The 27521-nt window shown below is 53.5% G+C and overlaps 1 protein-coding gene and 1 pseudogene across 4 annotated transcripts in view; one reads left to right on the forward strand and one right to left on the reverse strand.

The window, feature by feature from the left end:
* The window catches only part of ALOX5 (arachidonate 5-lipoxygenase), a 57490-nt gene extending 30217 nt beyond the window's left edge, over positions 1-27273 (forward strand). The window contains exons 5-14 of one of the 4 annotated variants that reach the window (XM_060119782.1): positions 9414-9520; positions 11505-11677; positions 15476-15622; positions 21634-21837; positions 22589-22675; positions 24365-24543; positions 24849-24970; positions 25341-25441; positions 25767-25937; positions 27094-27273. In XM_060119782.1, the coding sequence (XP_059975765.1) occupies positions 9414-9520; positions 11505-11677; positions 15476-15622; positions 21634-21837; positions 22589-22675; positions 24365-24543; positions 24849-24970; positions 25341-25441; positions 25767-25937; positions 27094-27273 (1471 nt within the window). The remainder of the gene's footprint in view (positions 1-9413; positions 9521-11504; positions 11678-15475; positions 15623-21633; positions 21838-22588; positions 22676-24364; positions 24544-24848; positions 24971-25340; positions 25442-25766; positions 25938-27093) is intronic. The other 3 variants (XM_060119807.1, XM_060119870.1, XM_060119960.1) reach the window with 3 other exon arrangements.
* Positions 18967-21344, reverse strand: LOC132484330 (zinc finger MYND domain-containing protein 19-like; annotated as a pseudogene).
* Positions 27274-27521: the final 248 nt, after the last annotated feature.

The following is a 27521-nucleotide window of genomic DNA, read 5'->3' on the forward strand; positions in this document are numbered from 1 at the left end:
TACCTCAGGGCTAGTGGAGGGGCATTTGAATCTGTACTCGGATACTTTAGGGAATTCTCACAATCATGCAAATTTGGAAAACCCTAAATCTGTGGTCATGCAACCTGACCAAGCCTTGGACGGCCCTGAGGAGATTCAGCACCCCCTACCACCAGGGTGAGAGTCTCCCAGGGTGGGCCCTGGCCTTGGGTTGGCATAACCAGGAGGCAGACAGGTAGAGAAGCACTAACCCAGTTAGCTCCTGTGGCAGCATTTGCTTAGGTGCATAGCTGCTCCACTCAAGAAATTGCCTCATTTGGTCGAACTTCTGTAAAGAAAGGGTGGGAAACCACACCCTCAGGCCTTCCTCTTTGGAGCATTTGAGAAAAACCCTACACACACACACACACACACACACACACACACACACACACAGCCTCACAATCAGACTCCGCATGGGGAATCCCTTCACATCACACAGACTGGGATGCATTTGTCTCCCTGAGGCTGCATCTCCATGGGAGGGAGGAAGTAATAAGGGCCTGACACTTAATAAGCCTCTACTAAGTGCCAGGCTGTAGGTGTGGGTGCTTTCTATATAGAATTGTCTGTTGTAACCTTCACAGCAACCCCAGGAAATAGGTACTGTTTTTAACCATCTCCAGGTAAGTAAACAGAGTCTCTGCCAGGTCCAGGTCAAGGAATTTGCCTAAGGTCATTTTGGCAGGAATGGGCAAAACTAGGATTTGAATCCAGGTCTGTTGGGGTTCAAAACTGGGGATTTTCTTCCCTGCTACTATTGAGATCAAATGGAGAATAAAATTAAAACCAAACCACTAGATTAGTAATGCAGCGGTACCCAACATGTGGCTCCCTGAAACATCAGGGCAATCATATGTCTCATTTCCTACCCAGGGGTTAGCATGATTGAGTCAAAGCCTTGTGGCTTTAGGAGAGCAGAGCCCAGACCAGGATGACACAAGAAGGACAGAAGGCCCTTGTAAAAGGGGCAGTTTGGAGAGAAAATGATAATGATAGAGAGGCAGCAAGGTCAGAGGAGATGATACTGCTTTGGGGGAGTAGTGCTCCCTCTGCTTAGTAATGGCGGGGGAGTGGATGGATGGATGGATGGATGGATGGTGAGTGGAGGGATGGATAGTGGATGGTGGATGGAGGGATGGTGGAGTGAAAGCCAGGTTGTGCCTTTCTTATGTCTGCTCAGTGTTCCTTAGGTCATTGTCATCTTTTATCTCAGGATCCCAGCACAGCAGCTGCCACAGGGTAGGTGCTCAGTAAACCCTGTCAAAATGAATTGAGTGTGGCCTTTGTGGCCACCTCACAGGCCCTCACTTCACACACACACACACACACACACACACACACACACAATCACACACTTACCTTTTCCTTCTCATGTATCCCCATCATAGCCAACAGCATCCTAGATAAGTGGTTCTCAGTCCTGACTGTGCATTTAATATTAAGACTCCATGCCACCTCGCCGCAGCCAGGCTGTTAAGCCAGCATTTGCAGCACAGGCATGAGTATATTTTAAAAGCTCCTTGGGGATTCTAATGCGCAACCAGGATTGAAACCACTGGCCTTGATGCCTCCCTTGGCCTTATCCTCCATCCAGGTGAATGTGGGATCATGTCCATCCCCTGGGTCTCAGTGTGCATGTCCTCCTTTCTCAGCTCCGCTATGTCTCTCCAGAATGTTCAGGAACGTTCTTCTACCTGCTTCCCCAGGCTCCATCCCACACAGAAATTGGAAGTTCATTCTCAAGTACATGTATAGTTTGTTGGAGGCTCCTTCTACAAAGCATATATAATTCTTTGACTCCCCTACCTAAAATCCTTCAGTGATTACCCCAACTACAGGGGTCTCTGCCCAGCCTTCTCTCTTGCCCCCAGATGCACAGGACACCCCAGCCATGTATGTCCAGAGCTGGGGGTCTTTGTGTCCCCTTGTCTTTGCCTCACTGTTTTCTCTGCCTCAAATGCTCTTTTTCCCTTCTTTGCCTGGCCAAGTCCAACTCATCATTTTTCAGGACTGGAGTAAGGTGCCCCTTCTCCCAGAAGCTCCTAGAAGCCCCAGGTCTGAGGGAGGCTTCCTCCCCTATGCTGCCCAGTATGGGCCACACAGGCCACCATCTCTCCAGCAATACCATAGCCCATCTTTCTCCACATCTTTCATGTTACTTGTCCCCTTGAGCTGCAACCTATTTGGCAGGACCAGAGCAAAGAAATCCTGAGATGGACCCTCAGCCCCACCTGGCACAGCCCAGCTGGGGTGGTCAGCTGAGCACCAGCTCTGTTGGCACAGTGAACCAAGGACCATGAGGTCCTAAGAAGAAGAGAAGAGACACAGCCTCTGCATTTGAGGAGGATGCAGCCTGAGTCAAGGGGACTGGGCCTCAGGGAAGCAGTTCAGAGGGACCCCCCCCACCCCGGAAGATGAAGGATTCATGGGAGAGGGCTCTGGGCCAGTGGAAGGTGAGCCTAAGGAAGCTGGTGAACTTCTCTGAGCCTTGGTGTCTTCATCTAAAAAATGAGATCATAGCTCCCACTCCAGGCTGCTGTGAGAATATTAAGGAACCACATATGTCAACCCTGCACAGAGAAGGTTCTCCCTAAAGACAGCATTCGTCTTCATTCATTCCTAGTAATGAGGTCAGGCCAGCCAGGACCCACTTCTCCATCATCACCTGCTGAGCACCTGCTCCCTCAGATCGACCCCTGCCCTCAAGGGCTCTTAGAGGGACCTTTCCTCTGTTTGGTATTATCTCATTATGGGGTCCAGGAAGGCTTCACAGCAGAAGGACACCTAGCCTGGCCTTGCAGCTAACCAGATGGTTGGAAGCCTGGAGAAGGAGGACTTAGGATGCTCTGGCAGAGGGAGCATCACATGTGAAGGTTGGGTGTGGCTGGGTCTACTCACACAACCAAGTGGGTGGTGAAATTTCATGTTGTCATCAAAGGAAAAGCAGCTTATTTGTTTAATCACCACTCACCGTTTGCAGCCTAGAGCTTTGATTGCAGGAGGTTGGCGGGACTGTTAAGGGAACGTTCTCTTCAAAGGAAATTGAGAAAGAGAGCTTCCTTCCCAGTAGAGGAGAACAGTGCAGAAATGTGACTGAGTTCGGGAGAGGTGACCAGACCAGGGTGCTTGGGTCCTCACCCACCGGACATTTCCCATCAGATGAGATCGGGGTGGGGGGCAGCTCCTTGGAGGGGCATCCTTCTCCTTGGTGTCTGGATTTGCAGTGTTGGATGAGAAACAGGGAGAGGTGAGGGAACTCAGAGCCACATTGTAGAAGCTTGACCTGGCAGTCTTTGAGGGTCAGATGAGCGAGCCCAGCAGTGGGGAAGAACAAAGACAGGGAACGGGAGAGTAGGGAGGACTTCGGGATGTGGTATGGATGTCCTGGGATCCAGTTGAAATTCAGGTCAAAATGGGGAGAGGCTGAGGGGAGAACCCAAGGCACCCTTGACATTGTGCATCTGGCTTATAGGCAGAGTGGGGTGGTCACCAGAAAGGAAAGCTGGACAAGAAGTGGTGAGGAGGAAGATGAGTGCAGTCTGGGGGCATGTTGATGTTCAGAGCCCTGTCCGGCCTCCGATAGTGAGGCCAAGGGTAGAGTGGGATGGGTAGGCCCGGGGCTAAGCAGAGAGGCTTCAGGGAGCATTGAGGCCAAGCAAGGTTGGGAGCCCTGCAAGGGACGGGGGAGAGGGAGTCGAGGGCCAGATAGAGAATTTGTTGGGGGACAGGGAGAAGAGTGTGGTCTGAAGGCAATAACTCTTCCCACCCCTGCTCCAGCCCCACAGACCAGTCACCCACTGCTTGTGTGAAGTCAGACAAAATTACATGTATGGGAGCTCTTTGAAAGGAGCTGGTGGCATAGAGAAGGAAAGAGCAGGGCCCCAAGATGAAGAGCAGGAAGCTGGAGAGAAAAGATGGGCTTCCTTGCCCATGGTGAGGGCTGGGGTGAGGCCCTCTGAGGCTGGGTGAGAGCAAGAGAGGGAGCGATGATGGCACGGGAGCAGGGAAGCCAGGGGAGCTTGTTCTCTTGACTTTGGAAGCCAAAGCCAGGAGTTTTGCAGGAAGAAGTCCCCACACCCTCCTACTGTCACCCCAGCTCAGAAACAAGTAGGCTCCACATCACCAAAGCACTCAGAAAATAGGATTCTCCCCTTTAACTTCACGAATGCTACCCAAATCCTTGGATCTCCTTGGTAATTGTTAAAGTCATCTCTTCCTTGTTCTAACCGATCCCTGTATGTCTGTATATCAGCCCTATTTACCTATGCTGAATTCTGTTATAGAATCAGAGATGTGTCCCATTGGAAAATAAATTTGTTGGGGAAAATGTAGGGGGCAAAAAATTCCCACCTAAAAGTTAGACAGACCTGGAAATTTTTACTTATATTTGCTAAAGTAGCAGTTTTTTTGTTAAAAATGGATCGTAAAATAAAGGTATAAGTTAACACAAATCATAAAGTAATATTTCCTTTAAAAAGGGTTTGTTTTATAGTTAAATTAATTTGGAAAACATTGCAACCTCTCCAGCAATGGTTCGCAAGTTATAGCTTGCATCAGGATCCCCTGGAGGGCCTGTTAAAATCCGGACTTAGAGACCCACCCCTAGAGTTTCTGATTAAGGAAGGCTGAAGTGGGGCCTGAGAATCTGCATTTCTAATGATGTTCTGGGGGTGCTGATGCTGCTGGCCCACCAACCACACTCGGGGTAGCAAGGTTATACTTTGCTTTCCTGGGGGAAAAAACCTATTAATCTATTCAAAGTATAGCAACAAGTATCAACTCATCTCTAATTACCCTTTAAAAGCAAAAGGTCACCTTATTTAGAGCCTGGAGAGCAGCGATTGTTTCAGACTCTAGCTGCGCCATCTTGGGAGAGTTATTTAAGTTTTTTGACCCATTTCCTTCCTATAAAATGAGGCTTGTGCTGCCTAACTGCTAGTATTGTTATGAGATTTAAACGAACTCATGTAGGCAGTGCCGCTGCGGTGAAGCCTAGCACAGTGTAGACCTAGTATCTAGTATCTCCATTCTAGATGCTTGGGAGGGCTTTGTCCTCATTCCTGAGCCCAAGGAAGGAGACTGGCCAGGGAGCTACCTTCTCAGGCTCTGTTCCTGCCTGTTTGCTGGCTCTTCTGGGCTTCTTCCATCCCCACGGGAGCTGGCCCAGAGGAGGCTACCTGCTGCTTGTCCTTTGACAAATGCAAATTGAGCTCCTGGGGGTGGGGGCCTGAGATGAATCAAAAGTGGTCCCTTGGTCCCAGCTCCAAGAAGCTCACAGTCTAGTGGAGACCACGCTATGGACAGCTCATCACGATAGTATGTGGTAGATATTCCTTTGGAAAAGAGCACTGGGAAAACTTGAGGCAGGGAGGAAACTCTGAGGAGGCAGCATCAGAAAAAAGCTTTCTAAGAGAGAAGCCCAACCTGGGTCTTGAAGGATGCATAGGAGTTCACCACACTGATTGGAGGAGTGGAGGGGATGGCTTTCAGGGCGGTGAGAACTCCGTGATCCAGGAGGACCAGAGTGGGGGCCTGTGTAGGGAAGTGGGGCTGAGGCTGCCAACGCAGAGAGTTGGGCAAGGATCCCAGCCTTTACTGGGGGTGGAGGGTGCAGGACCATGGGGGTTTGAAGCAGGGATGAAGTCCATGGGGGTCAGCATTTTAGTGTCAAGGAAAAAGGGGTTGGTTGTCAGATGCTTCAGCGAGATCAGGGGAGTTTAGAGCTGACTGTTTAGATACAGCCACTAGGATGTGACACACAGTGCCCTGGGTGAGAGCACTTAAGGAGGGCAGAGAGGAGAGGAAGTAAAGAGGAGCCAGACGCGAAGATTCTTAGGTGAACTGAGTGTGAAGGAAGAAAGGGATGAGTGAATTAAGCAGAAGGACCCCAGGAGGGAGAGGGCAAAGTTCTGTGCTGTGAACTTGTCCACTGGTCCCTCCAGAACACAACGGTTTAAGGCTGCAGACGTTAATATTAACAGTAAGTGGTAATCATGGTACTAGTCGCTAATATTTGTTGAACTCATTTTACAGATCAATGCTTTCTATATATCATGTCAGCCCTGTGAGGCAGGGACAATTATTGTACCCATTTCATGGATGAGGAAACTGAGGCACAGAAGGTTAGGGATTTGCCCAAGGCCATATGGCTGGGAAGAGATGGAGCTGGGATCTTCGGCCAGGCCCTTAACACTCTGTGCTGACCTGCATCCATCTCAGCTGCCCTCTCTGGCCTTGCATACGGACTCCCAGCCCCACCCAGGATTCTTGTGTCCAGATCCCAGCACAGGAGTTGGTGGCTCCTAGACCCCCTGGTCCGGCCCCCGAGTGGTCTGACAGGGAAACAGCACCCACCCTGTGCCTGGTGGCCCTTCTGCACTGAAGGTCCCTGATCCAACCCAGACCCAGGCCAGCGTTTACTGCAGAAAACTGAAACTCAGAGATGAGATCATCAGAGCCCTTCCCCCGGAACCTCCACCTTGGGACAGTTCCGTTTCCGCACCACTTCTGCGTAACCGGCGAGTTTCCTCCAAGTCACCTGCTCCACCTGGAACAAGGCGGACCCTCCTCAGTAAGCTTTGCCTCCCACCCCAAAGAGCAAAACCATGAACTGGGAAATGGAGAAGCTGTTAGAAGAAGGAAAGGGGCAGGGGAAGCGGAGGAAACAGGAGGTCCCGCCTCTGCCGGTACAGGGCCAACAGCGGGTGCCCAGCCCAGGCCAACAAGCGGCTCAGTATGCACTCCCGTCTGGCTGTGTCTTTACCCGGTTCTGTTGTTACCTGGCTGTGCCATTACCTGACCATGTTGTTACCTGGCTGTGTGACCTCAGATGAGTTAGGTGCCCTCGCTGGCCACAGGTTCCTCTTTGTGTGATAACAGATTTTCAAAGTCCCTAAGATCCAGTTGTCTGTAAGTATGTAGCAATATTTTGCCTCTAGATGACTTTCACATATTTTCCTCTTAACTCCACTTCTTCCTGGATCTGTGGCTTCCTCTGAGTACTGCACACCCCACCCTGTGTTCGGTGCCAACCTTCTGTTTTGAGGTCAAAGAGACCCAGCCAGGGAGACCGTGACCCACATGGGACTGACTCACTCCCAGTTCCCCACAAGATGCCCTGGGGTCCAGGACCTCTTTCCCGGGCACCATCTGGTGCTGGGGCATCCTCAGGGCTGTGAGGATTGTACAGGCCTGCTGGGAAGGCCCCTCTTCTCCCAGAAATAAGTCCTTTTCCACACTCAGACATCAGAGGTCATTAGAGGTTTGGTCCTCCACCTTAGCAAGGATTTCTGTCCCAGGACACTCAGCTAACAAGGGAGGTGGAGGAGGAGGGTTGGGGTGCTGGGTAAGGAAAGAGGTAGCATGGCTGGTGGAAGCTCATCTGGGAGCACTCCCGGAGGCCAGCCTAGCAGTGATGAGGCTGCAACAAGCATGTGTGTAAAAAAGTGTGTGTGTAAAAGCTCCTCCTTCCCCATGAGGGGCTGGGATAAAAGTAATGATGACACCAGACAGGATGATGCCAGCGTTCTTCTCCAGCTCTGAGGTGCTAAGCACCTACTGTGTGCAGCCACCACAGCCCAGGCTGTGCTCCAGCACCTTCCAGGCCTCACAGCATCTCAATAACCCGCAAGCAGCTGGTTCCTCCAACTCACAGAGGGCATTCGCCTCCTGGACCCTCTCTCGAGCAGTGTGGGCTACCAGGTCCCCAGGCAGCCAGTACCGAGGAGAGAAGCATTTGCTAAATTGAGGCAGGGGAGTCTTCAGGCAGGTGTGTCATTTTCTGCATCAGGTGCCTTTCCCATGCCTGGCAGGGCCAGGAGGAGCCCCAGCATCTCCTGCTTGTCTGCAGAGTCCCCGTCTTTGGTCACTAGGACTTGCTGCCCTCACACGTGCTCACAGGCGGCTCCCCTGCGATGCTGTCCTCTGTCCCCATCAGCCAGGTTCACTCCGGACAAAACACCCAAACCGCAGTCCTTTGATTCTGCTGAGACAGGGAAGGCATGAGGAGGCTTCGGGATTCCCAAACCTTCCTGTGACACGCTTAGCCCCCAGCCAGCCCACTGCCGCAGGAGTAAATGCAAAGGAGGGTGCTGGGCCCTCACCATTGGCACTGCTTCCTGGGGGAGGCACCCTTGCGTGGGGGGAGGTGGGAAGCCCACTGGAGGAGCACCGGCAAGGTCCCCCGCCCCAAGCCCCTGACTACCCTTCTCAGTCAATGACAAGGTTGCCTGAGCCCTTCAGTACCTGGAGCCTGGGCCTCACGGAGCAACGCAGACCCGCCCTTGCCCTCCTGGTGCTTAGGCAGCAGGCAGGTTTTCGCATAAATGGGTTTGTACTTAATCTGCTATCAGTGCTGTGGAAGTAACATCACAAGGCCCAGCCTGGTGTGGGGAAGGGGTGGCTTCATGAGATCAAAGGAGGAGTGGGGTTCACTAGACAAGCCCTCCAGATACACTCACCCCATATGCTCAGGAGGAGAAGAAAGAGGGGCACAGGGCGTTCCAGAGGGAGGGAACCATGCATGCCAAGGCCTCCAAGTCAGGACATAAAAGAGATGGAGCCAGTGGGGAGGCCTGAACCCTGGAGGACTGACGGTGGGGAGGAAACAGGGTGACTGCTCATCACTCTCAGCTCTGTGTGAGCCAGAGAGGGAAACTGAGGCAGAGGCTGTCACGCTGAGCACTGGCCAGAATACCCACACCTCCATCCTGTGCCTTGCTTGGGTTATGTAGGAAAGCCTGGGAAGCCTCTTCCCGCCTTTTCCACCTTTCCCAGACCCATCCCACACCCACCTCCTCCAGGAAGTCCCCAGGGTTGCTCAGGCCACTCAGATCCCTCTCCTTATTGCCTGCAGCCTGCATTTTGAATTTAGCAAGTTCCTGTCCTGGGTTACTTTGCTTCCCTGTGTAATGAGTATTTGGAAACTGTCCTCCTCAGCACCAGGCAAAGAGCCAAGGTTAGGCAGAAAGTAAGTGAGGGTTAAGTTCCACTAAACTGCTTATCCCCCCAAATCCACTTGACTTGGGGGAGCAGCTACATAGGAGATAACGGCACTCTGTCCCTGGAAGCTTGCATCAATTTGGGGCAGCGAAAAGTTTGATGAATGAATGAAGGAAAGCACAGACCAGAGCCCGTGTGAATGGGAAGAGAGCACTGTAGACTGCTGTCAAGGGCAGGCGACTGGTCTCTTTCTTAGGGGGAATGCAGAAGGAAGAGCATGGGCATGGGTGCCAGTTTCTGTCCTGGTTTCCACAAGGCCAATCAGCTGCCCCCTTGGAGCTGTCCTGGGTTCAAGTCCCCTAGAGGCCCCATGAGACCAGGGTGCGAAGGGGCTTGGCAGGGGGCAGGTGAGGCCAGAGCGTGCAGGGGAGCCGCTGTGTCTCGGCCTGCAGGATGGAGAACCTGTTCATCAACCGCTTCATGCACATGTTCCAGTCTTCCTGGAGCGACTTCTCTGACTTTGAGAAAATCTTCTGCAGGATCAGCAACACTATTTCTGGTGAGTGTGCTTTTGGGGGCTCTCATGGTGCTGAGGAGACTTGCCTGGGCATGGGAAAGGGCTGCTCCACCCACTGCAGCACGAGGCCTCCCTGTCCCCCGGGCCAGCACTGCCTGCACCCACACAGCACGCTCCCCTGGGGATCACCCTCATGGCCAGAGGTTTCTCCCCCTTGGATGTCCAGTGTTGAGCACCCTCAACCTCATTTCATCATCGAAAGTCTCATAAATGTCAACACTTTTTCTTTAAATAAATCAACCATTTATGATGCTTCTGAACAGAAAAAAGGCAGGAGTTAGCTTGTTTTTTAAGCATTTACATGAAAGCAACAGTGGGTTCCTTTGGACTAGGATGTGTTTGGTAGAGCAGTAGCATCATAACTGCCAGGGATGGCACAGGAAGGACCACACAGCAACAGAAAGATTAGGAAACATTAAGGAAACAAGCAAGGGGGAAAACTGCCTTCACAAACTCCTCCCCAGGATGCCCCCCACTCCCCTCCTTCTCCCTCATCCTAGGGCCCCTGCTTCCTGGGCACAAGGACCTGGGTTCTTTTTTTTTTTTTTTTCAATAGGTACAGTGTTGTACAGCAGACCTCTAGAACGTACTCATCTTGCTTAAGTGAAACTTCACGGCATGGATTAGTAACTCCCCACAACCCCTCCCTAGCAACCACCACACTGTGCTTCTCTTTGATTCTATTGAGCTTGACTAATTCAGATGCTTCATATAAGTGGAACCATGCAGTACTTGTCCTTCTGTGACTGGTTTATTTCACTTAGCATCATGTCCTCCAGGTTCATCCATGCTGTCACATATTGTGAATGTCCATCTTTTTAAAGGCTGAATAGTATTCCATTGTATGTATACACCACGTTTTCTTTATTCATCCCTCTGTAGATGAGCATTTAGGTGGTTTCCACATCTTGGCTGTTATGAATTGTGCTGCAAGGAACATGGGGATGCAGATATCTTTTCAAGATCCTGATTTCAATTCTTTGGGTTAAATACCCAGAAGTGGGATTGCTGGATCATGTGGCAGTTCTACTTTGTGGCAGATCATGTGTGTGTGTGCTACGCAGGCCTCTCACTGTTGTGGCCTCTCCCGTTGCGGAGCACAGGCTCCGGATGTGCAGGCTCAGTGGCCATGGCTCACAGGCCCAGCCGCTCCGCAGCATGTGGGATCTTCCCGGACCGGGGCATGAACCCGTGTCCCCTGCATCGGCAGGCGGACTCTCAACCACTGCGCCACCAGGGAAGCCCCAAGGCAGTTCTATTTTAACTTTTCGAGGAAACTCCACACTGTCTTCCATAGCAGCTGTGCATCCTGAATTCCCACCAACTGTGCACAAGGGCTCCAACTTCTCCATGGCCTCACCAACACTTGTCTTTTTTTTTTTAATAATAGAATCCTGACAGGTGTGAGGTGGTATCTCACTGTGGTTTTGATTTGCATTTCACTGGTGACTAGTGATGTTGAGCATTCTTTCCTATACCTGCTGGCCATCTGTATGTCTTCTTCAGAGAAATGTCTGTTCAAATCCTTTGGCCATTTTTTAATCGGGTTATTGGTGTTTTTGCTATTGAGTTGTAGGAGTTCCTTATATATTTTGAAGATTAAACTTTTATCAGATATATGGTTTGCACATATTTTCCCCTATTCCGTAGGTTGTCTTTTCACTCTGTTGATTGTTTCCTTTGCTGTGCAGAAAGCTTTTTAGTTTGATGCAATCCCATTTGTCTATTTTTGTTTTTGTGCTTGAGAAAGGGGTTCCCCAGGAACCTTCTGAGCCACTAAGGGCCAGCTCAGGGAGGATGGGGTGGTGCCATGGCCTGACCTAGTGGTCAAGCAGTTGGGCATGGTGGGCTGTCCACTGAGTGCCTGGGAGAGGGGACCTGGCAAGGACTCTGGCCCTCCGCTAGCATCAGGAAGACCTCAGCCCGGCTCAGAACTCAGGCTGAGCTGCAATTCTCTCCTCCATAGAGCAGGTTATGAATCACTGGCAAGAAGACTTAATGTTTGGCTACCAGTTCCTGAACGGCTGCAACCCTGTGTTGATCCAGCGCTGCATGAAGCTGCCAGAGAATCTCCCGGTTACCACAGAGATGGTGGAGTGCAGCCTGGAGCGGCAGCTCACCTTGGAGCAGGAGATTGAGGTAGAACCCGGTTGGCTGGAGACGGTGGCCCAGGCCAGAGGCTCAGCTCAGATGGCCAGGTCATACTCTGTTGGGCAGAAACCACTTCTTGCTGGCCATTGCTCGCTGGCCCCCAGGCTGCTACCTCCAGGCTCATCTGTCTGGCTGATGGCAAGATAGGCTGCCCTCAGTGAAGTGACCTTTTCCTTTTCCTGAGCATTTATGAAAACTGTCTTGTCCAGCATAGGTGGAGGAATTGAGAGTGATATTTCTCCGTGATGCTCAGGTCTTAGAGCATAATATCAATATTTTCAATATCAATATCATAATTAAAAGAGCTCCCTCTAACTAAGGGCCTGTTGTGGGCCAGGCATTGTGAGAGTTGCTTTACACACGGGACCATCAATTGTTACCCACCTTGCAAAGGTGAAGAAACCGGAGAAAAAAGCAAGCCTTGCATCAAAAAAAAAAAAAAAAAGGAGAAAACGGATGCAAATTTTGACTTCCTAATTGAAGTGTTGGTCTTCTGCTTCTGTCCTCACCCTCTCCCCAGCCCTTCTCCTGGCCCTCGTCTGCAGGGTCAGCCCTCTCCAGTTCCAAGACTATTGAAGTCTTGAGACAGAAAGGGCTTCAAACCTCCTCCTCTGGTGGGACTCAGTGTCAGCCGCCTTCCATGCCAGGAGCTTGAGGCTCTGGGAACTGGCCTTAGTCTCCCATCAGTTGGCCCATTCCCACTAGAGCCAGGATGACCAGGCCTCCTGCCACCTGCCCCAGGTGTCTAGGTGGCCTTCTGCTGTTTCCAGTCACCCTGTCTTGCTTGCTCAGCTCACCATGGGGCCCCAGAAAGAGAGCGATGGTCAGTGCCATCTGTGGACAGACCTCCCAGCCCTCACACCCTGCCCACCTGACTCTGGAGGGCCACCTGCCCAGCTGAAGTCCCCAGGCAGGGCTCCTGCCCAACCAGGTCATGTGGACAGGTGACAACCTGTCCCCACGTAGACAGGCACACACAGCAGTTCTCCCCTGTAGATTTAATTGCTGGAGGTAGTAACATTGATTCAGTGCTGTTGGTTTCAAACTTCAAATCAGAGAATCACTGAACCTTAAAAGGCAGAGAATCCTAGAACTGGAAGGGACTGAGCAGCCATCTGTGCATCCAGCCACCCTGGCAGGGGACAGCCTCCACTCAGGAGTCCTTGCCACCACAATGGTCGTCTTTCCTTTGAGTTATGGTCTTGATGCTCAGCTGTGGTTTTGGTGGTGAAGCAATAATCCAATAGCCACCGTTGACTGGAGTCTTACACACACACCACCCATCTCTTACACATACATCGCTCCATCCCCTACAATATGGTTCTGAATTCCCACAGTCATTTCTGCTACTTCTCTTTGGTAGCATCTTATGATCTACATTAAGTTAGTGGCCTACTAAAACTCCTAAGTTTTTTTTTTTAATCTTTACCTATGCAATTATTTTTTTTTGCAACATGAATAGAGAAATTCTACCCCTGTTGTTTTTGAGTCATCGTCACAACTCTTCAAGAGTGTTTTAGTTCTTAGACTTTATATTAGGATTTTGTAGTTTCAAGTCACGAAAATCATAAGAAATGCATTGGTTGAGGCAACAGCAAGAAGCAAAGCGAGGGGACTTCCCTGGTGGCACAGTGGATAAGACAATATGCTCCCAGTGCTGGGGGCCTGGGTTCGATCCCTGGTCAGGGAACTAGATCCCACATGCATGTCTCAACTAAGAGTTCGCATGCCACAACTAAGGAGCCCATGTGCCGCAACTAAGACCTGGTGCAACCAAATAAGTAAATATTCTTTTAAAAAAGGAGAAGCAAAGCAACTAGCTCAGGCATAGCTGGGTCCAAGGTTCAGATAATCCATTGGCATCATTTCTCCATTTCTCAATTCTCTGCCTCTGTTGGATTTTTTTCTTAGGAAGGTGTCCTTTTGTGGAGGTAAAGATGACCACCAACAGCTTCAGACTTACCTTCCACCATTTTAGCAAACATTACCCAATCCCAGAAAGAAAGTCCCTGTTTCCCAACACTTCCAGCAAGTGTCATGGGTCCAGCTTGAATTGTGAGATAATTCCCTGAACCAAGTGCTATGGCCAGGAGACTGGACTATGTCGACCAAAAGGAGAGGACAGGAATACCAGACAAGCAAGACCACCAGCATCTTTTACAGAACCTAGAATATCAACTGAGAGATAGGGTTGGCGCTCTCACTTTCCAGAAGGATGAAACTGAGGCCCAGAGAGAGGAGGTGGCCTGGAATAACAGAGAAATGCCCCATAGGCAGACCCAAATCCCAGGCCCCCTGGTTCCCAGGGCCTCCCTTTAGCCTTTCATTCATCAAGTTAAACAACCTGGGTCCGCTGAAGATTTGATTGGCAGCCATTTCTTCTGCACAGTGGTCACTGATGGCCACATCCGCTCTGAAAGGCCATTTGTCCAGCCCATCACAGAAGCCCAGCCAACCCTGTGACCCACCGGGCCGAGCGTCTCCAACTTCTGGCCAAGGTGTCCCAAGGGGCCATCACTTGCTCTCCTGGAAGCAGCCTCTCCCCACTTCCCTCTGCCCTGGCTGGCCGAGGGCACCATCCCCTCCTTCCCCGACCCCGTCCCACTCGTGCCCTGAATCCATCTCGAGCAGACTGCTCAGAGCTCATCACTGGTGTCAGACAACTGCCAGGGTCCTCTGTGTCTGAAAAAAGGAGGAAGATGTTGGCCAGGCTTTGAGCTTGTCTAGTGCCTTGGTCCCCTCAAGCGCTTGCTCAGTGGCCACCGCGCGCCCTCTGTAGGCAGAGTCGTGGACGTGCAACTGACTTGAGCACCTGTTGACCAGTGTCCACCGTACTGTAGACCCAACCCCCTTCCCGAGTCGGACCGTACCCCCTGCCTCCATTTCTAGCTTAAAACACAAAAAGCTTTAGAAGAAGCGCCGCTTGTCCTCCACCCGAACTCTTCCAGCCCTGGCGAAAGGAGCCCTTGCAGCCCTCAGCTTAAGCTCCCTCTAGGGGACTCAAGTGTAGTCTGGGGTGGGCGGCTTTCTACATTCCCCAAATCCCAGGTACATATTTGTTTTATACTGAAGTATGATATCCACGGAAAAGGGCACGAATCAGGAGTGGCAGCAAGCTCAATGACTTTGCACCTTACCTCGCTGTGCCACCAGCCTCAGACCAGGACACAGAGCACACACAACCCTTGCAGACTCCCCCCTGCCCTTGTAGACCGCCTCACCCCTGAAGACCCACCTCTAAAGACCTCCCCCGGCCCTGACGACCCCCTCCTGACGCGGTGGATGCCTGCTTTTGTAGACCCCACCCCTCAGAGCCTCCCACCTGCGAACGTGCCCCCTTTCCGTCTCTCCTCCCAAGGGTGACCCTGGTCCTGACTCTGACACTGAGTTTACCCAGCTTTGACCTCTCTGTAAGTGAAGTCCTGCAGCATCACTCTTGGCATTTGACTTCTCTCATCTATTTCATCTAAACTCTGTCTTCTTTCTTCTTCTTAAACTCTGTCACTCCGGGTGATCTTTCAACATCCTTCACGAGGGTCAGGCAGACTTCGGGTACAGCAAGTGCAGGAGAGCCACTGCCATCCCTTCATCTTACTGAGCCCACCGCAACCTGTGAAAACTGATGTCAGTCAGCCTTTGAGTTAGAGGACCAAGAACTTTATAAAATTCTGAACTCCACTGAGTTGCCAGGGCAGGCAGAGCCCCCTTTCCCTCCCTCTGCGCCTCATTGCTGGGTCCATCTCAGGCTGCAAGTGACTTGGATGTATTTCCTCTTGCCTCTTACAGCTGGGGAACATCTTCATCGTGGACTTTAAGCTGTTGGATGGCATCGATGTCAACAAAACAGACCCCTGCACTCTGCAGTTTCTGGCTGCTCCCATCTGCTTGCTGTACAAGAATCTGGCCAACAAGATTGTCCCCATTGCCATCCAGGTAGGCTGAGGGGACCTGTTCTCTTCCTGGGCAGCTCTACCCTCAGCAGTCAGGGCTCAGGGAGCATTTCCTGGGTGGCACCACCAAAGCTCTAGGAGGAGAAGGCAGCTCTGCCTTGAGTGTCCTGCTGAAGGCTTTGCCAGGTAGACAGGAAAAATAGGAACTTAGGGCTTCCTGCCAGTCCTGGAGAGGGCTGACCACAGTGGGCAGAAAGGGCTCCACTCCCCAAGATACCCTTGAGAACTTCCTGGCTCTGAGGAGGACCTGCCTTGGGATAGCATACTGGGCTCCCCACCCCAGCGTCTTGACCAGCCCCAAATCAAAACGCCAGCAGAGCCCAGGCAAGTGAGGCTGTGAGATGAGCTGGAAGCTGAGGCTGCCAAGGGGGGACCATGGGGTTCAGGAACTGTGCCAGTCCTGAGATGCTCCCTTTGTGTGCCCCGGGGTTCGTGTCTCCACCAAAGATGATGGAGAAGGAGAGGGGAGCAGTTTGGGGGAGAAGCAGGCAGAGACAGAGCTTCATCTCTCCCCATTCCTGGCTGCATCTGCTTTCTCAAGGCACCAGGCCACTGCCACACTGTGGGAGCTGGTATGCAGACAGCAGGAAACCACACCCAGGCCAGGATGAGGTGTGGGTCCATGAACGGGGGAGGCTGCACAGGGGCCCCCAAAGGGAAGGCAGACAAGCCCTCAGCAAACAATACTTTGAGTCAGCCATGAACCAGGCATTAGGTGCCGTGGGCATAACAGCAGCTAGTTTTGCCAGATGTTAATCGCCAAGGCTATCCCAAGGGTTTGCCTACACAGTCCACAATCCCTTACCTTGGATTCTGAAATCTAAAAAATTCTAAAGCTCTTAGATTTGTCAAAAATTTGTAGCAAATTCATTGGCAGCAAAGCTTGCTCTGAACCAATAGGAGAGGCTATTTAAGAGGCTTTCTCTCACTTAGTATGAAATGCATATGTTTCACTGCAGAAATACTAACATATTTGAGTGTAACATATTGTGTTGCCCCAGACCCAGGGAGGGGGAGAGAGGTGTCACATAATGAAATGTACACACTGCTAAAATCCTAAAAATTCCGAATTCTGAAACATTTGGCCATCAGGGTTTCAGACCAAGACCTACCTTTATTTATGTAACTGTCACTACAACCCTCTGAGTAGGCAGGCACTAGTGCTACACATCATTTTAAGCAGATAAGGAAACCAAGACACAGGGGTAGTCAGCGGCAGAGCTGAGGTTCGAGCCAGGCCCTCTGGCTCCAAAGTTCATGCCTCACCAGTCTCCCAGCCTCTGGGGCACCTCTCCTCCAAAGGAGTTCCCAGCCTGTTATCAGAAAGAAGGCCTATTCTTCAGAAACTGATGCAAAAGGTAAAGGGACAAGTGATGGAGAAGTAAGCAGAGCTAAGAGCCCTGTTCACCACTCTCAGGCACCTCTGAAGCAGCCTGTCCTCCAGAGACCTTTTATGTCCAGATCATGGACTATTACGCCACCTTTACAACCAATAAACTAGATCTATCCCAGCTGACCTGGAGGGGGTTCCACAATGAGTTAACAGCAGAAAGCAAGATACAGGGTAGAGATTATACGATCTCATCTATGTCAACTGAATGCAAGGAAAGGGCCCACCATAGATGTGACCAGATACTCTTGTGGGCATGGGGAGTCGCAGAAGGACACAAGTCACCAGGTTGGGAGCATTGGGATGGAACTGGCTGGGGCACAGGTGAGCAAAAGAAAGAAGCAACAGACTTGATTATAATGCTCATCAATGTATGGAAAATTGCATAAATATGCATATATGCAAAGAGGCTGGATTATGAAATGCTTTCTTTCTTTCTTGTGCTCTTCTGTAATGATTGGAATTTTTTACGGTAAGTATATAATCTTTCCTAATCAGAAACAAAAGGCTACATACATCCTTATCACCACCGCTCCCAAAATTTAAACACAAAACACCAAGCGTTCTGGAGTTCCACAGCATCACTAACAGCCTGGAGGGGAGTGGGGAGGGTGGGAAGAATAGGTAGGAGGGAAGGCCCAAATCGGAGCGACCTGCAAGGCTGGTGTAAGAGTTCCGGAAGGTAGCAAGTGAAGGTCTGGACTAAGCAGTGAGAGTGGAGAAAAAGGCCAGAGACACTGCCAAGGAGTAGGCAGAGCACTGGGTCCCTTCCCAGCTCAGCTGTTTACCAGTTTGTGACTTGGGAGAGCTGCTAAACCACTCTGAGCCTCAGTTTCCCCCTATGTAAAATGGGAATGTCAAGGAATACCTGCTTTGCAGGGCCACGGTGAGGGATAAATGAGATAGCACAAGTATAGCCCCTAGCATGCAGCAGAAGGTCTCCTTGGCCACAGAGCACACACCAGAGCCTAGCAGGCATCCTACCTGCTCTGCCAGCAGAGTCAAGTGTGGGTGGGGCTGCGCAGTCAGTGCAAAATAGCAAAGCACTGGGAGGGGCGGGGCAGTGGGTGGGGAAGGGGAGGAGCAGGGCAATAAGAGGGGAGAGGCAGGGTGTGGGACAGGACAACAGTAAGAGGGGCGAGACTGAGCGGGGCAGCAGGGGAGGGGCCAGGGGAGAGGTGGGGCAGTGGGGAGCCTGAGAGCTGGGACTGTTAAAAAGGCCTGGAGTGTTGTTCTATGAGACCATGGTTTCAGAGTTCGCAGACCTCCTAATTTTCCAAGAAAACCTATTAATCCAGATTTTTATGTGAAAGTACTGATATTTAAAGGTTGACAAACTGATTGCATTCACAAACAAACAACCAAAAATATCGTGAAGGTCAAACTCTGCTCTCCTTGCACTGCTCTGTCCCGGGTGAGCAGGCCCGGGGCGGGCTGTCTAGAGCTGCTCTGTCCAGCGTGGGAGCCCCTGGCCACCCACAGCTCTAGAGCCCTCGAGATGTGATTAGCCCCTACCAAGGCGCTCTGGAAGTGCAAAATACACACCTGATTTCGAAGACTTAGAACGAGAAAAAATAGAATTTTTATTATTTATATGTTGAAATGACATTTTAGAGAGATTAGGTAGAATAAAATTGTATTATTAACATAAAGTTCACCCGTTTGTTTTTATTTTTATTACTGTGGCTGTAACTGAGCAGGACCCTAAGGAGCCTTCCCACGACAGCCCCCCTGCCCCCCATGTCCGCCGCCTCAAAAAACTGTACATGAGTTTACGAACAATTAACATAGAGATAATGAGAAGGGTCCTGGCGGGCGCCTCCCGGCTGTCTCTGCTCTAGGTGAGCACTAGGGGGCGCTGCAGCAGTGCGCGGTGAGGGTCCCCGGCAGCTGCGCGGCTGCGGGAGCAGCTCGTTCAGCAGCTCCGAGTCTGGCTCTCAGCCTGCGTCCACTGCGTCCCGAGGAGATCGGAAGCCGAGAGCGCGGGCGCTGCGCTGCTGCTCTGCGGCTCGAGGCTCCGGCTCGAGCTCGTGCTGGAAGGGGCGCAGCTTCTCCTGACAGTGCTTCTTGTGGGCGCACCAGTCCTTCCGCGGGCACTGGAAGCCACAGTAGTGAGCCAGCTGGCAGCGGTCCCTGATGTTGAACTCCCGGAGCTGCTTCTCGGTCATGGCGCAGGGAGGGGAACGGCGCTCGTAGCAGGTGCAGGGAGTCTCCTCCTCTTGCACCACGTCCCCGTTGGTGTTATAGTACCGGGTTACATTCAGGACGGGGAACTGCTCCTCTATGGGGTCCGTGAGAAGCCGCTGAATTGCAAGCCAATATAAGCTTTGCTCCCTTCACTTGCTCGAGGTCTCTGACTTTGGGCCGCCAACCCCACGGTACCAGCTGCAGGTTGTCCAGGCGACTGTCCACAGTGACAGCATTGAGCTGCATCACCTGAAACGGGGAGCGATGCCCCAGACCCACCTCCCCATCGCTCCCACAGCAGCTCAGGAAGGAGCCTTCCTGACCCTCTTGCTCGGTTTTTGTCAAGGGCATATACAAGTATCTTAGCACCATTTCCATCCGCGTCTACTTCCAGGCCTCAGAGGAGTAGCCCTCCACCAGCAGGGATGTTCTGCTCATCTGTCCGTGTGTACTTGGTCCTCATCTGACTGCCTCTGCTCCTCTCTCCCAACAAAAGCTCCCACCGCTGGTGATGGGAACAAGGTTCCCATTCAGGTTAAGGTCTGTGGCTGGTGCAGCTGCACAGCTGGCTCCTTTCCAGAGATTGTGGTGAAGGAAAGTGCAGCATTTATTGCAGGGCCCCAAGCAGGGAGTCCAGGCAGCTAGTGGTCAAAAGGCCCCAAACTCCCCAATGGCTTTCAGGGAAAGGTTTTTAAAGACAGGGTGAGAGAGCGGGTTTGTGGGATGTGTGATCAGCTCGTGGATATTCTTCTGGTTGGTTGGTGGTGAGGTAATCGGGAGTCAGCATCAGCCTTCTGGTTCCAACTGGTCTGGGGTCTATGTGCTTGTGGGCAGCATACTGTTAATTTCTTCCACCTGGCGGGGGTTTCAGTATCTGCAAAACAGCTCAAAGTATATGGCTCAGAATATTATCTATAGCCCTTGAGGAGGAACTAAAGGTCCTTGACTTTGTTTTAATGGCTAAAGTATATTATTTTATCCTGCTTGACTGTTTTCCTTTATTTCTGCATTTTCTCACTTCTCTGATTAAATTTATTCTTTGGAACTCAGGGAAGGCCTAGGAGGCTAAAGTTTTTCTATAGACAAGAGGCAGGCAGAGGACATGGAGGGGATCTGTCCTAGAAAGACCCCCATGGGGTCCTGCTTGGTTACAGGGCTACCTGAAAACTTTAAATTCCACCTGTGGCTTGCATTATATTTCTATTGGACCTCATCTCTGTTTTTGAGGGAGAGACAGGGAAATTACCTTCCAAAATACTTAGCATGACCTTGAGGACCCAAATTGGTCTGGCTCCCCCACATCTCAAGCAACTCTCCTCCTGGATCACCCTGTTCCCGCCACACTGCTCCCAGCAAGAGTCTAACACCCGGCCCAGCCCCCAGTCCCTATGACGGCTCCTCCACTCTCCTCCTCTGTTCTGGACAATTCATTCTCATCCCATGTGTCCACCCCTCCCAGGCTCTGTGTCCTCCTCAGAAAGATGGGTCATGACAGCAACTACCTTGCAGGCTTACATGACATCAGGCTGTCAGGTCCCGAGGCTTCACCGGGCGCCAGGGGAGAGCTCCAGGAATGCCAAGGGCTGTTGTCATGGACAAAGCTAGGGACCAGGGGCTTGGGCAGGAAAGGCTGGGTAATGCAGATATGTCAGGGCCAGATCACGGAGTTTGGCGACCTTATTTTCTGGCACGAAGAGGTGACTGGGTGTTTTTAAAGACAGGATTGACCTGACGTGATTTACATTTTAGAAAAAAAATCACCCCTGCCCCAGTGTGGAGTTGAAACGGGGAAGGGAAAGACAAGCCAGCCTCTACTAAGGAGGCATCTGGCTGCAGGGCTGGGCTCAAGGGACAGTGACTTGGGACACTGCATCATGCTGGCCCTAGAGCCCCAGACACGAGTTGCTAATCTAGGGCAAGAAGGGACTTCAGGAGCACCAAGACAGAGCCCAGGGAACAGCAGCATTTAAGGGGAGAGCAGAGGAGAGGAAAGCGGGGAGACCAAAAAGCAGCAGCAGAGAAGCAGGTGGAACCAGGAGGGAGGAGCGGAGATGGCGAACGGGTGGAAGACCACAGCCTTCACACATGACGGTGCTCGCTTCTTGCTGATGCCTTCATGCTCTTTCATTCACTTCACCTAATAACTGTGAGGTGAGTAAACACTGTGCCCTTGTTACAGATGGTGAAGCCAGAGCTCAGAAAGGCTACATTGCCCAGGGTCCCACAGGTAGTAAGTGATGCAGCTGGGATGGGAAATATGATCTCTAGGCCTCTGCCCTCCTCCACCACCCTCTCATGATTCAAAAGTCACTGTTTAAGAAATTTGGATTCCCCTGGAATTTCCTGAGAGGCCAGGCTCTTCTGCGGCTACAGTCTGGAGCGATATACTGCAGTGCGTTCTTTCTCCAATGTTTCAGCTCAAACAGGTCCCAGGAGATGAGAATCCCATTTTTCTCCCTTCGGATGCAAAGTATGACTGGCTTCTGGCCAAAATCTGGGTGCGTTCCAGTGACTTCCACGTCCACCAGACCGTCACCCACCTTCTGCGCACACATCTAGTGTCTGAGGTTTTTGGCATCGCCTTGTACCGCCAGCTGCCTGCTGTGCACCCCATTTTCAAGGTACAGCAAGCTGCTGCCTTACCTGGTGGGAGAGGGTATCCAGATATGAGGGGTGGGGGACAGAAGGAAGGATGGGTACTGACATCCCCACAGGACTGTGGCTGGGAGTGGCCATAAGAGACCCCTGGAGAGATGCTGGGGAGGTGGGTAAGTACCCCCAAGGAAGCAAGCAGCTCTGAGCCTGCTCGTTCCTGAGGACACAGGGCCGGGGCCTGACTCCAGCTTGGGCTCGCCTTGGGTGGGGCGGGCAGATTTTGAAGAGGCAAATGAGTTCAGTGTGACCCTGTCTGATCCCAGGTGGCAGCCCCCACTGTCACTGCCCTTCTCTGTTTCCAAATCCTACCGGCACTGACTGCTGGGGTGACTGCAGGCTCAGGTTACCTCTGTGTGCCTCCGTTTCCCCATCTGTAGAACAGTTCAAATAGTATGCCTGCCTCCTAGGATTACTGTCAGGGTTAAAATAGTTGACAGATTCGGAGAGCTTCAAACAGTGCCTAGCACACAGTTATGCTCTGTGTAAGTGTTGACTGTTATCATTTTTATCACGACCATTATGCGTTAGAGCATTAGAGCGGCACCCATCCTCCAGGCCGCTGGCAGCTGCTCCACAGTGAAGGTCAGCATGTCAGCTTCACTCCCTCCCTGAGGCATGTAGCATCGCCCCTCCACGGAGGACCCCCGAGGAGGCACAGACCTGGTCAGGAGCCCCTGACCGGCCTTCTCTGAGGTCTCCTCCTGCCCCTCCACCCAGCTCCTGGTGGCACACGTGCGGTTCACCATCGCCATCAACACCAAGGCCCGGGAGCAGCTCATCTGCGAGCACGGCCTCTTTGACAAGGTGGGTGCCTCCCGCCCGCCTTGGTACCCCAAAGAGCCCGGCCCGGCAGGCACCTACTTCTCAGAACCTCAGTGGCCTCCACTCCGACCTGAGGTCCAGATTTCCTCTTGGGAGACCAGCCCCCTAGGCACCGAGGTGGAGGCCTGGGGAGGGTGGGAGGCTGCAAGCGCTCCGAGTGAAACCTCCCAGGTTCCCTGGCCCACGTCCACCCCTCCCACCCAGCCACTTCCAAGCACCACCCGCTCTTCCTCCTCACCGCGGTCTCCCCGTCACCTCCTCCCTCCCCTCTCCATCCTCCTGCCTCCCTGGCACCTGCTCCCCGCCTCTTACACACTGGGGACCTGCATCTCCCCTCCCACTCTGCCTCCCGTCATTCTGAGCACAGCCTCCCACACTCTGCCCTTGCAGGCCGTCGGTGCTCCCAGCCTACTCACCCCATCAGCGGGGGCTCAGGTCCCCCCCACCGCCCATCACACCCTCTCAGGCAGCACCCCACCCCTGTTTTGACCCCCCAGGAGGCTTACCGAGCCTGGACCCTCCAGGCAGCCCTACCTCCAACTTTCCTCCTTCCTCATCTCCCATTACTGAGCGGGCCAGACGATCACTAGGGTTGAATCACCATTTGGGTGGAAAATGACAAAACCCATCTCAGACCACCTGCAGCTGTAAAGGAACTGTATCATCTCACACACCTGGACATATTCGGGTTCGGGAGCCACAGCTCCTAGCCCCATGTTTCGCTGGGCAACACTGGCCTGTGGCCTCCACCTCAGCACCAGGTGCTGGGCCCAGAGCACCCAAGCAACCCCTGCCCACCAGGATGCCTCATATGCAGGGACCAGGGACTCGAATAATGTCCCCAGGGTACAAGCCACTGGCTGGAACTCTTCCACTCTTTAAACTGTGTGGGCCTCACTCTCTCAGAAGGGGTTCTCAGACAGCCTTCCCCCTGTGGGAGAGGGAACAGGACCTCATCACAGTGAACTCCAAGCTCATGTTCCCACACAGTGACGTCATCTTCCATCCAAATAGAAAGTACCAGGGAGCAACTTTATTGGTCCTGCTTGGGTCAAACGCCTACAGTGGACCAGTGTCTGGCCCCCAGCACCCAAGCCCTCCTTTGAAGATTCTGTGCCCTGAGCACTCAGCCACCGTGTGTGTGTGCCTGCATCTCAGCAGCCGGTGCGTCTATCCAGCCCTCACCTTGGCACACAAGATGCTCTCAACAGAGTTGTGAGGGTCCTGGGGGCTGGTATCTGCCCCCATCTTGTGCCCAAAGATCAGGTCCCTGAGAGCAGTGCTTGGGCTCTGGGCAGCCCGTGCTCAGAACGAGGGCAGGCCTGGCCCGAAGGCTGCTCCAGCCCGGGCTCCACCCTGTCAGCTATCCCTGCTGCCCTGCTCAGGATGGGAGCTCGCCCCTCCCTCCTCTAGCTGCCCCCAGTCTCTGCACTTCAGCCCCTCACATCTTGATCGGGCAGAGGCTCCTCCCCGTAACCTCTCACTGGGCTGCCCTTGGCAATCTCCAAGTCAGACGTCCCTCCCACCGACCTCATGGGACCTAGGTTAGCCCTCGGCAGGCCTGGTCATCCCCCTGCCCTTTCACGGTTCCTCATGCTGAGCTTTGGGGCTGGAAGGCTGGAGAGGGGGAACCAGCCTCGGCTCACAGCGCTCTCTCCCCTCCTGCTCAAGGCCAACGCCACAGGGGGCGGTGGCCACGTGCAGATGGTGCAGAAGTCCATGCAGGACCTGACCTACAGCTCCCTGTGCTTCCCTGAGGCCATCAAGGCCCGGGGCATGGACAACACAGAAGACATCCCCTACTACTTCTACCGGGACGACGGGCTCCTGGTGTGGGAGGCCATCAGGGCGTGAGTGCTGTGGCTGTGGGACCTGCTCTGGGCAGCAGGAGGAGTGCGCGTGGGCGCTGATGGACCCGGCCAGGGGGCTGGGCAGCTGGCAAAGTGGGCCAGGGCCTGGCTCCATCGTCCGGGCAGGGATGGGGGAACGAGGGTATGCCGGGGCGGGGTGGGGGTGGAAGAGCATGTGACGTGAGTCTGGACATTAAAGAGTGACAGCGTCACCGATGGGGGCTCTGCCCTGGGGCCCAGGGATACAGCTCTGCAGACCCTGGCTGCATCACCCACTCCTAGCTGGGCCTCTTGTCCTGGGCCAGGTTCACAGCCGAGGTGGTGGACATCTACTATGAGAGTGACCAGGTGGTGGAGGGGGACCCGGAGCTGCAGAACTTTGTGAACGACATTTACGTGTACGGCATGCGGGGCAAGAAGGCCTCAGGTAGGGACATCCCCCTGCCCGCCCCCAGCCCTCTCTTCTGCTCTTCCCTGACTTTCTTTGGGCAGTGCTGGCCTGTGGCCTCCACCTTAACACCTAGCACTGGGGCCAGAGCCCCTAGGGGACCCCTATCCACCAGTATGCCTCAGGGGGACGTCTCAGGGCCTTTCTGTGTCTCCTGAGAGCCCAGATCAGGAACAACAGGAACACTGGGCCAAACAGCTGTCCCCTCCCAGTGAGTCTTGCCCACGCCCGGGCCCTCCAGCACTGGTGTGTGGGAACCCAGGAAGCAGTATGGGTGGAGGCGTGTGTCTGCCAGTCAGGGGTCCCTCCCCAGGGTTGGGGCCTCAGCCAGCCCGTGGCTCTGCCTTAGGCTTCCCCGAGTCCATGAAGACCAAGGAGAAGCTGTCCGAGTACCTGACTGTGGTGATCTTCACGGCCTCAGCCCAGCACGCGGCAGTGAACTTCGGCCAGGTGGGCAAGGGCAGGGCGAGCCGTCTGGGTGGGATGTGGCCAAGGCCACCTTGACTGCTTCTGAGGGCCCCTGGGCAGACCACCCCACTTCCTCGTCTTCCAGACAGACGGGGGTGGACGAAGCCCAGGCAGCCCCGGGGCCAGGAATCCAGTGTTCCTGGTGCGGTTTGGTTCCGTGCTAAGCACTGGGAGCCAGCCCGAGGGAGGGGCCTGCCCTGGCCTTGCTGGAGTGGGAGGAGGGGACTCGGGAGGAGGTGCAGGAGATGAAGGTGGGCGGAGGCTGCGCCGCAGAGGTGCCCACATGAGTCGGTGGCCGTCCCCGCAGTACGACTGGTCCTCTTGGATCCCCAATGCCCCCCCAACCATGCGAGCCCCGCCGCCGACAGTCAAGGGTGTGGTCACCATCGAGCAGATCGTGGACATGCTGCCCGACCGTGGCCGCTCCTGCTGGCATCTGGGTGCAGTGTGGGCGCTGAGCCAGTTCCAGGACAATGAGGTGAGACCGGAGGCCTTCTCACCCCTTCCGGGAGTCAGAAGGTTTAACCCACTCCTCAACCCCAGGGTTTTGTGATTTAGGGCTCAGGCTGGACCCCTGCTGGCCAGGAATCCTGACTTGCAAGGCTGGAGGGGCCCAAGAAGCCCTCAGGCCCAAGCCTGGCTGGAGCTCAGGGTGGGCGGGGCAGGAGAGCCGGGGGACACTGGGACACCCCCCACAAGGGCACCCCCCACCCCCGCCATTGACAAAGCTCTGTCATGTGGGTTTCTCCCGGCACCCCAGCGGTGGGGCTGAGAGTTTCCTGGGTATCTTCTGAGACATTCCCACGCACATACAACTTACTGAAGCTAATCCCAAAGCCGGCTCTCGGTAGACACAGCCCCACGGTGTCGGTGCATGGCTGCTCAGAATGATGGGCCAGTTGAACCAGCCCCAGACCCGCAGGCATTCGTTGGCATCTGAGTTGCTTTGGGACCTTTGCTAATGTCGTGGTCCCTCACTAACATCTGCATGTATGGGTCTTGGCACGTGTGTCCGTAGAACCAGTACGTCCTTGTAGAGGAGTTTCTTGGTCAAAGAATGTTGAGACTGCATTGCCCTCCACAAACTAAATCTAAAACCCCATCAATAGCACGGGATATTGCTCCCACATTTACCAGCCCTGGGTATGAAACTTTCCAATGTTAACAATTCCATAGTTTGTTTCTAAAAGATACGCTTAGTTTTAATTTGCAGGCATCTGTGTGGGTGTGCAAATGGGCATACCACCCCCAACAGAGCCTGGCTGTGGCCGTCCTGGGCTGGAGAGAAGGCCTGCGCTGGCCCCTGTGGCCTTGCTGCCCCGAGTTCAGGCGGGAAGGCAGGAGTGCTGCTTGGGGCCAGGCCACATGCCCACCACAGCCAGGACTACCCCCCACCTCCACGTCCGCCTGCACCTTTACACGTCCTTATAGCCACCCTGCGGCAGGGCACTGATCTGTAAGGTCCCAGCCCAGGAGCATTCTCGGGGCACTCTCAGCAGGTGGCAGGAGTGGAGATGGGGGGATGAGCACACGCCTTGCCTCCCAAAGGATGGTCTCTGGGGGTGGGACAAGGCCTGTCAGTTTACATTGCCTCATCACAGATTAACGAGTCTCTGTCATGCCTGGGTCCTCAGCTGTTCCTGGGCATGTACCCGGAGGAGCATTTTATCGAGACGCCTGTAAAGGAGGCCATGGCCCGATTCCGTAAGAACCTTGACAGCATTGTCAGCGTGATCGCCGAGCGCAATAAGAACAAGAAGCTGCAGTATTACTACTTGTCCCCAGACAGGATTCCCAACAGCGTGGCCATCTGAGTGGCCGCCTGAGCCCGTCTCACTCCGGGACGGCCAGCTGCTCCAGGCTGGGCTCGGCACCCAGACTCCAGCCTGCCCAGGAGGGCAGGCTCCCAGGGCGGCTGCAGGGCGGGCCTTCGGATTCCTGGGGCTGCAAGCCCCAGGCTCCTGGCTTCAACCCAAGGGCTCCCCAGGTTAGACCATGATATAGCTAAGCTTTGGTGCATTTTCCTGTTTGTTCCTCAGTCTCTAGTGAATCCCATACTTTG

The sequence above is a fragment of the Mesoplodon densirostris genome, chromosome 1 (assembly GCF_025265405.1).
Source record: "Mesoplodon densirostris isolate mMesDen1 chromosome 1, mMesDen1 primary haplotype, whole genome shotgun sequence".
NCBI classification, from domain to species: domain Eukaryota; kingdom Metazoa; phylum Chordata; class Mammalia; order Artiodactyla; family Ziphiidae; genus Mesoplodon; species Mesoplodon densirostris.